Raw genomic sequence first — 9,540 nt, 5'->3', positions numbered from 1 at the left:
GCTGAGGCTCGAACTACTGACCTTCAGATCACTAGACCCGTGCCTTAACGCCACGCCAAGTTGGTTAAGGCACCTAAAATAATTGACCCTCATATTACAATTAAAGCAATGGGGGGGGGGGGGGTCTTCTCCGTTCAATAGGTTACAAAGAGGGGTCTCCCCTCATTCTTCTGAATTCTAGTGAAGACAGGCCCAGGACTCTCTCCATATGACGAGCCATTCAATCCCGGAATCATTTCCGTGACCCTCCTTTGAACCCTCCCCCAGTTTCAGCTCATCCTTTCTGAGGTAAGGGGCCCAGAACTCCAGCTGAGGCCTCACCTGGGCCTTATCAACCGTCAGCATTACATCCCCGCTTTTATAGCCTAGTCCTCTTGAAGTGAATGTTAACATGGAATTTGCCTTCCTCACCACCGACACAGTCTGCAAGTTAACCGTTAGGGTCGCCTGCACAAGGGCTCCCGAGAGACCCTGTACACCTGCATTGATTTTTTAAAATCTTCTCTCCATCTGCCCTTCACATCCCTCCTCCTGAAGCGGACGACCATTCACTTCCTGACTCTGTTCTCCGTCTCAGTCCTCCCCAGAACCGCCCCCGGCCCCTCCGCCTATCCTCGCGCCTTCCGCCCGCGGAGCCGCATTAGGGCCGAGCTTCCCGGCCTCTGGCCCCCCCCCCCCCCCCCCCCCCCAAAACCGGACGCGCTCCCGCATATCACCCCGCCCTCCTCCGCTCGATCCCCGGCTGCCAGCCCCACACACACACACACACACACTCACACACGCAATGTCTCTCCGCTCTCCCTCTCCAGGCACGTACTTCACGCACGAGGCTAAGGGGGCAGACGACGCCGCGGACGCGGACACGGCGATCATCAACGCGGAGGGCGGGCAGAACAACTCCGACGAGAAGAAGGAGTACTTCATTTAAGCCGAGTGCGGTCAGTCGGAGGTGTCCAACTGTTGACATCTTGCCGGTTGGATGTTACTTTTCTTTTGGCATGGTGGACAGGAGCGAGTCGTGTACAGTGTTGGGGTTGAGGGTCCCTCGGGTGGGAAACACAGGCGGTTCATTTGGGCGACTTCCACAGTTTGACACCTCTGCGACGGCCCGAGCCAGTCTTGGACTTAGTTTAGAGCCTCCCATTTGCAGAAAACTCCGTGCCTTGTTTTCCCTGCAGACACGCCAGCCTGTTGAACGATTGCTGTTCGGAAAGCCGGGCGGAGCTAGAAACTCCCCTCCCTTTCTACCCCCGTAGCGATCCGCGGCGGGCCCAATGTTTTGTTTCCGCCGCAGAGGGATGCGGAGCGAGCACTTTTCTGCAAGTGAAGGGTTTTTCTTTTCCTTCTTTTATTTCGGGTGTGGCGAGACTGACGCTAATTTTGTCCTCTTCTGTAGACGGTGCGATGTAGGGTACCTCAAACTGTCCGGCCATTTCTTTTTCCTTTTATTTTATTTTATTTTATTTTTTTTTTGCACAAGTGACCGGGCATCTGCAGCGAAACGCATTTCGTGCCTGGCCAAGGCCGGTCTTTCGCCTTTTCTGTGATGCAGAGGCTGTGTTGATACACCACGGTGGGAGCTAAAAAGCTCTCGTTTTTAAAAGATCTCATCAGTCTTTCTCAATTGGCCTTATTCTTAATATGGTTTGCCAAAAAAATAAAACAATTATCCACGCTCACGATCCCTGTTGCAACGTTCGTAACCCCTGACCCCCCCCCCCCAAGGGTGTTCATTGCCGCCTTGGGGGAGGGGGAGGTGAATGATTCGGACAGTTCAATTTGGATTCATAAACACAGCATGGATTTAAAAAGGCACAATCCCTTTCTTCACATCTGCACGGTTTATATTTAAAACTTTCATGGATTGTGTGTGCATAGATCCCTTTAAACAGCTGTGCGTGTGTGAGTGCGCGTGTTTTTTTTTAAGAAGAAAAGAAGAGAATCGAGGCCGTCATGGAAGTCTTTGTGTCCTTGTGAAATGCTACTCGTGTTCTATTTAAAAGGTTTAATTAAAACTGATCAAAACGCTGTACAGGAGGCTGTAGTATTTAAATGGAAGTTAATCGTATATCCTGCTTGGATCACTCATCCGTCCTGTGTCTGCCATTATTAAGGGATAGTGCCTCTTTAAAGAGCGAAGAAGTTGCCTTAAAAAAAAATATGATACTACCACCTTGTGTTTTGGCATAAACATTTTTCGATACCCCACCCCTCCTCCGAAACCCCACCACCCACCCCCCAACACCCAAATCATTTACCCAGCAGAGGAAGCGAGAATCTGCCAAGGCATCTCGTTTGGAACGCTTCTGCCAAACAGAACGTTTGCCTCCCGGACCCGTCGCTCCGCAGTTTGGGGGTGGGGTGGGGGGGGGGGGGGGCGAGGCGCCTTGGCAGATTCCGGATTCAAGGCAAGATCTCTTCCCCTGCCCTCCACCCAGTACACAGCCCAGTGACATAGCTTTACCCGAAGAGGGTTCGTTTTAGGCTAATTTTCTTTCGAGGGTATTTCCCCCCCCCCCTTCCACCACCCCCCAACCCCGAGATTTATCGTCACAACGCGCGATACACTATCATATCTTTCAGAGTGGACCGGGGAGAGTGAGTTAGCCCCACAGCGTGTCCCGCGCGGGAGCGTGCCGTGCCTCAGTGGCGCTGTGGGAGCCCGCGGCGGCTGTGTCCATCTTAGTCCAGGCTCGCCGAGCTTCCTCGGCAAGTTCCAGGGGAGCGGAGGTGGATTGCTGGAGGGTGTCACGCCCGCGTGATCCTTGACGACAAACAAAAATAACACTCGGTAACTCCGCCTGAGAGGAAAAGAGGTCACCACAGTAGTGCGGGGAATGTGATGTCACGCTCTAACTTAAATAAGAAGTGGTTTAACGTGTCTTGTCGCTGTTTAAAAATCTCTTGGAGTAACTTGCGCCCCCCTCTCCCCCTTGGCTTTAGGTTTTTGATCTGTACGACAGTGTGGTAGTGTTACTGAAGTTGGTCTAATTATTTTTCAGAAAAAGCAGTTCAGACTTGTTGTGTCTCAGGAATGTGCGTTCCGAATGGCTCTTTGCAAAGGATGTGCCCCCCCCCCCCCCTCCGCCCTCCGTCCCTTCCCACCCACACACACACGCGCGCGCGCGCACATCTAAACGTGGCAAATTCAAGAGTTTCGGTCGTACATGTTCCTTTCCGTTGTTGCGTGAGAATCCGTTTTGGTTTGGGTCGAATTCCTCTCCGATGCAGTGCACTGTTTCGATTGTAATTTGTATTACTTTGTATAGAGTTAGTTCGACTAATTGGGTATGTCATGTGCAAAAACGAGTATTGTGCAAAATTGGTTTTAAAAAAAAATGGGTACAAAGTTAAAGATTATTGCTGTGTTCCATATGCATATTAGGTCTAAGCCTTTAGGCACCACGGCTGTTTGCTTCGGGCATTTCTCATTTGTTGTGTACACACGGGCTCTGTTGTGTATTGATAGGACCTCCCATTGTTCTCCACACCGTTCCTTTTTATTTTGTACCATTTCATGTATGCCATTTTTACAGGAGAAAAAAAAAAGTCTAGAAAAAAAACTACTGAAGCGTTATTGACTTCTTAATAAAAAAAAAGTTAAATGTTCCGAATTCCTGATCTCGGTGTCGTTTCTTCTCTTTTAAACTTCCGCTGCCTCGGCGACTGGCGCTGTCCGTTTTATTTCCCCCCCCTCCCCCCCCCCGCAACGGGTTCACTTGGTCGCGGTCGGGGGGTTGGGTGGGTGGGGTGGGGTGGGGGGGGGGAGGGGAGATTAGCTACATTTGCCACACGACTGGCCAAGCATATACAGTGAGAAGCCCCGTTTTGTGCCAGCGGCCGATGCGGGCCGAGGTCTGCGCTGTGGGTTGCGGGGGTGGGGGGGGTGGTGCAGCTGCGCTTCCAGCAAATCGGCAGAGTCCCGGGGAAATGTCTGCACCATCAGCAAATAAATACAACTTCTCGTTTGAATTTGCACCTTAGGTCTTTCCAAAACATCTTATCAGCTACTGAAAGTGAACAGAGACACAGGGAGATGTCTTATTCAACAAAGACGAGCAGCGGGCGTCACGTTGAGACCCTCTCGGAGGAAGAGGTCTCCCTGGCCCCAACGTGACGCCACGTTTTCACCCGCTAAAGGTCATCAGTACAGCACTGCAGGGACAATGATTCTACAATGCTTCCTTTGAATCACATGTAGTCTTCGCACCCACGCTCCAGATGAGCGTTAATCGGCATGGCCTGGTTTGCAGTCAACTCCAGGAGCGCTATTGTTCAGGGCTGCCTTTTAAATTCCATCTACACAACCCACGGTCAGGGGTCTGGAGATTGGTGAAGTCAACGTTCGCTCCAACTCCAGAATAAACCCTAAACCCCCAATCAGCCGAAGTTTCGTGGAAATATTTTTAAAAAATGTATCGAAAGATAAAGTTTGAGTAACAAGTTATGTGTTTAAATGAAATACAGAGCACTACCAGTGTAAGTACAGTAGTATAGAACTGTGTATTAGTTATCAAACAGTGTGAGAGCAAAGACTCCTTCTCTGGTTTGCGGTTGGACGTGTGGGCCAACTCCAGGGCACTGTGTCACAGAGAAGAGGTCACCTTCGATGCTCCCTTCGGAGGCAGTTGCTGAGATGTGGGGTGTGATGCATTCCCCATCCCACCAGCCAGCCGGGAGGGTCGCGGGAGCCCGTCCGGGGCCTTGGAGCCTCCGGACCGGATGGAAGGGGGTGAGAGACAAGTGATAGTCTTAGCAATACCGCGTTCGCGGTTGGGGCGGGGTTTGGGGGAGGGTCAGTTTGGGGCTTATCTCCTTCAGTTGTGAAGACCGGTTGCAGGTGAGTCTACACATTCGCGATAGGCCCTAACTCCAGAACACGTCCCACCAAGACAAAACGAGCGTTAAAGACAAAAGATTAAAACAAGATTCAAGCTCGTTGGATGTCATTTCCGGTTCACAAGGGTAAGGGGGAACAAATTAATTGTTATCCTGGATCTGATGCAGCTCAAAAAGCGACTCAAAAGACAATAACGCAATACGGCCGGCCCTCCTTATCCGCGAGTTCCGCATGCGCGAATTCAACCGACCGCGGATCGGGAAAACCCGGAAGTGCTCTTCCAGCCCTTGTTGTCTGAGCACGTACAGACATTTTTTCTTGTCATTATTCCCTAAACAATGCAGTAATACAACTATTTTACATAGCATTTACATTGTATTAGGTATAAGTAACCTAGAGGTGATTTAAAGCATACGGGAGGATGTGCATGGGTTATCGTCGATCAGGATCGAAAAAAATCGGAAGTTCTCTTACTGAGTAAGTCGGAACAAGTACATCCAGCAATATTTCGCGTCAGTTAGTCAAACTTTTGTCTTAGTATATAGTATATATTTTACCTTTCTATACATATAAAACACTGAAGAACGTATGTTTCAGCGCCGGGCTCGAGAAGTTCCCGAGTTCGATCCAGTGACAGACCGCCATCGAGTGCACTCTCCACCGTGCCGGGTTGACGTGGAGGATCAAAGACCCAAAACCCTTTAACCCAATAGCTAAACCACTGCGTTGCTTAGTAATAATTGTCGCTTTCATCGGGGCAGGGCCTTTCTCACTTTGTCCATTAAAATTGTTCTGATCGTTGACCGACTGTAGCCGAACGCTTTTCCAATGACCGATGGCGTTTCCCCTCTTTCCGATCGCTTTATTACTTCCACCTTATCTTCAATCGTAATTATTTTCGTGAACAGAAACACTGCGGATTCAGAGCTGCGCTGGGTCCTAATGTCCACCGCACTGAGACAGGTTAAATAAGGTCCGTGGTTCCGCCGGGTCCTAATGTCCACCGCACTGAGACAGGTTAAATAAGGTCCGGGGTTCCGCCGGGTCCTGATGTCCACCGCACTGAGACGGGTTAAATAAGGTCCGGGGTTCCCCTGGGTCCTAATGTCCACCGACCGCACTGAGACAGGTTAAATAAGGTCCGGGGTTCCGCCGGGTCCTAATGTCCACCGCACCGAGACAGGTTAAATAAGGTCCGTGGTTCCGCCGGGTCCTAATGTCCACCGCACTGAGACAGGTTAAATAAGGTCCGGGGTTCCGCCGGGTCCTGATGTCCACCGCACTGAGACGGGTTAAATAAGGTCCGGGGTTCCCCTGGGTCCTAATGTCCACCGACCGCACTGAGACAGGTTAAATAAGGTCCGGGGTTCCGCCGGGTCCTAATGTCCACCGCACCGAGACAGGTTAAATAAGGTCCGGGGTTCCGCCGGGTCCTAACGTCCACCGCACCGAGACGGGTTAATTAAGGTCCGGGGTTCCGCCGGGTCCTGATGTCCACCGCACCGAGACAGGTTAAATAAGGTCCGGGGTTCCGCAGGGTCCTAATGTCCACCGCACCGAGACAGGTTGAATAAGGTCCGGGTTTCCGTCGGGTCCTAATGTCCACCGCACTGAGACAGGTTAAATAAGGTCTGGGGTTCCGCCGGGTCCTGATGTCCACCGCACTGAGACAGGTTAAATAAGGGACTTGAGCATCCGTGAATTTTGGTATCCACGAGGGGTTTCAGAACCAATCCCCCGCGAATAAGGAGAGCCGACTGTAATAGCAATAAATATTTTTAAAATTATCCATTTGTTATATGCCTTTCCATGATTGTTCTTGGCAGATTTTTGTACAGAAGTGGTTTGACATTGTCTTCTTCTGGGCAGTCTTTACAAAATGGGTGGCCCCAGCCCATCATCAGTAAATACACTTCAGAGATTGTCCGCCTGGCGTCAGTGGTCCCACTGGTAACCGGGACTGGTGATCTGCACCGGCTGCTCGACCCACCCATGGCTTCACGTGAGCCTGATCGGGGGGGGGTGGGGGCCTTATCTGCATTGCCTGTGTGGACGCAGTCAGCGGGAGAGAGACGAAGATCAGCCTTACTTGTCACAAACTTCGAAGCGCGTCGTTTTGCGCCAACAATCTTTATGGTCCGAGGATGGGGGAGGGGGTGGGCAGCCCGCGATCGTCCCCACACTTCCGGTGCCCACAACTTGGTAACCCTAAACCCTACGTCTTTGGAGCATGCGGTGGCGGTGGGGGGGGGGGGGGGTTAGCTCGAGCACTCGGCGGTGGGTGCGGCCACAGGGAGAACGTACAGACCCCTCGCGGGCAGCAGAGGGGAAAGGAACGCAGGTCATTGTCACGGTAGAGCGGTGCGCCTGACCGTAACGGCACCATGGCCCCTGTTATCAGTTGGAGGGCGTCCAGCCGTCAGGGTTTTGACAGACAGACAGACGTACTTTATTGATCCTGGCGGTAACTGGGTTTCGTTACAGCCGCACCAACCAAGAATAATGGAGAGATATAGCAATACAAAACCATAAATAATTAAATAATAATAATAATGTTTAAATTTAGAAAAAATTAGGTGGTGTTTTTGAGACTTCTATTAAATTTGAAAAGTTATGGAGACCATTTATTCAACATTTTCATATGATGTAATATGACCCCGTTCCAAGTTCATTTGATTTCCCAGCTTTCAGCTTATGTACGTTGAGAGGACCGGAGGTGACGGCATTGATGAATATTTATTCTTGTGAGATATTATAAACAGCCCCCTTTTTTTCTCTCTTTTTTTCTTCTTTTTTCTTCTATATTAGTTTAGTTATTAGATTAGTAGATTAGCTAGTTTTGCATTATATATATATTTTTTTGTTTTTTTTCTTTTTTCTGTTTTTTTTTAATATCATATATTATGAAATATTTAGACTTACCATGTTCATACATGTATTGTATGGCTTATGTATTGGTAAACTCATTTATATTGTAACTATTGTTTATGTTTTTTTTCATCTGTAATGGAATTTGTATGTTTGTAATTTCTTTATTAATATATCATTTGTATTCTGTCCATATTACTAATAATAATAAAAAGATTTAGAAAGAATAAGTTAATCATGCCAAGTGGAAACAAGTCCAGGACCGGCCTATTGGCTCGGGGTGTCTGACACTCCGAGGGAGGAGTTGTAAAGTTTGATGGCCACAGGCAGGAATGACTTCCTATGACGCTCAGTGTTACATCTCGGTGGAATGAGTCTCTGGCTGAATGTACTCCTGTGCCCAACCAGTACACTATGGAGTGGATGGGAGACATTGTCCAAGATGGCATGCAACTTGGACAGCATCCTCTTTTCAGACACCACCGTCAGAGAGTCCAGTTCCAACCCCACAACATCACTGGCCTTACGAATGAGTTTGTTGATTCTGTTGGTGTCTGCTACCCTCAGCCTGCTGCCCCAGCACACAACAGCAAACATGATAGCACTGGCCACCACAGACTCGTAGAACATCCTCAGCATCGTCCGGCAGATGTTAAAGGACCTCAGTCTCCTCAGGAAATAGAGACGGCTCTGACCCTTCTTGTAGACAGCCTCAGTGTTCTTTGACCACTCCAGTTTATTGTCAATTCGTATCCCCAGGTATTTGTAATCCTCCACCATGTCCACACTGACCCCTTGGATGGAAACAGGGGTCACCGGTGCCTTAGCCCTCCTCAGGTCCACCACCAGCTCCTTAGTCTTTTTCACATTAAGCTGCAGATGATTCTGCTCGCACCATGTGACAAAGTTTCCCACCGTAGCCCTGTACTCAGCCTCATCTCCCTTGCTGATGCATCCAACTATGGCAGAGTCATCAGAAAACTTCTGAAGATGGCAAGACTCTGTGTTGTGGTTGAAAGGTGGGAGAGGACTTCAGTACGAACTTATTGGCATCCAACCAGACACGTGTACTCCACCAACTGAAACACCGTTCCTCTGGGGCCAAGGTGCGGCTGCAGCAAAGTATCGTATATTATCAGAATCCAGTTTATTGTCACTGGCCTGCGACGTGAAATTTGTTAACTTAGCAGCAGCAATACATAACCTAGCAGAGAGAGAAAAATATAGTAATAAATAAAATAAAACAATAATAAGTAAACAAGTAAATCAATTAACAACACACAGCGGGTCAGGCAGCATCTATAGGGAGAAGCGCTGTCGACGTTTCGGGCCGAGACCCTTCGTCAGGACTCAGAACAGGTTCAATACCGCCCCCTGCTGACCGGGAGGATTCAGGAGAGTGGTCCCAACATCTAAAACAGGTTCAATACCGCCCCCTGCTGACCGGGAGGATTCAGGAGAGTGGTCCCAACATCTAAAACAGGTTCAATACCGCCCCCTGCTGACCGGGAGTGTGAGGAGGATTCAGGGGAGTGGTCCCAACATCTAAAACAGGTTCAATACCGCCCCCTGCTGACCGGGAGTGTGAGGAGGATTCAGGGGAGTGGTCCCAACATCTAAAACAGGTTCAATACCACCCCCTGCTGACCGGGAGTGTGAGGAGGATTCAGGAGAGTGGTCCCAACATCTAAAACAGGTTCAATACCGCCCCCTGCTGACCGGGAGGATTCAGGAGAGTGGTCCCAACATCTAAAACAGGTTCAATACCACCCCCTGCTGACCGGGAGGATTCAGGAGAGTGGTCCCAACATCTAAAACAGGTTCAATACCGC

At 49.7% G+C, this 9,540-nt stretch overlaps 1 protein-coding gene across 1 annotated transcript in view; it reads left to right on the top strand.

The window, feature by feature from the left end:
* The window catches only part of LOC132385724 (cell adhesion molecule 1-like), a gene marked incomplete at its 5' end in the record, with an annotated part of 249,591 nt that extends 245,982 nt beyond the window's left edge, over positions 1-3,609 (top strand). The window contains one exon of the mRNA XM_059957930.1: positions 810-3,609. Within this exon, the coding sequence (XP_059813913.1) occupies positions 810-928 (119 nt within the window). The remainder of the gene's footprint in view (positions 1-809) is intronic.
* Positions 3,610-9,540: the final 5,931 nt, after the last annotated feature.

This window comes from Hypanus sabinus, assembly GCF_030144855.1.
Source record: "Hypanus sabinus isolate sHypSab1 chromosome X2 unlocalized genomic scaffold, sHypSab1.hap1 SUPER_X2_unloc_11, whole genome shotgun sequence".
Lineage (NCBI taxonomy): Eukaryota > Metazoa > Chordata > Chondrichthyes > Myliobatiformes > Dasyatidae > Hypanus > Hypanus sabinus.
The sequence above is the reverse complement of the archived record's forward strand: the minus strand, read 5'-3'. Positions and strand labels throughout refer to the sequence as shown.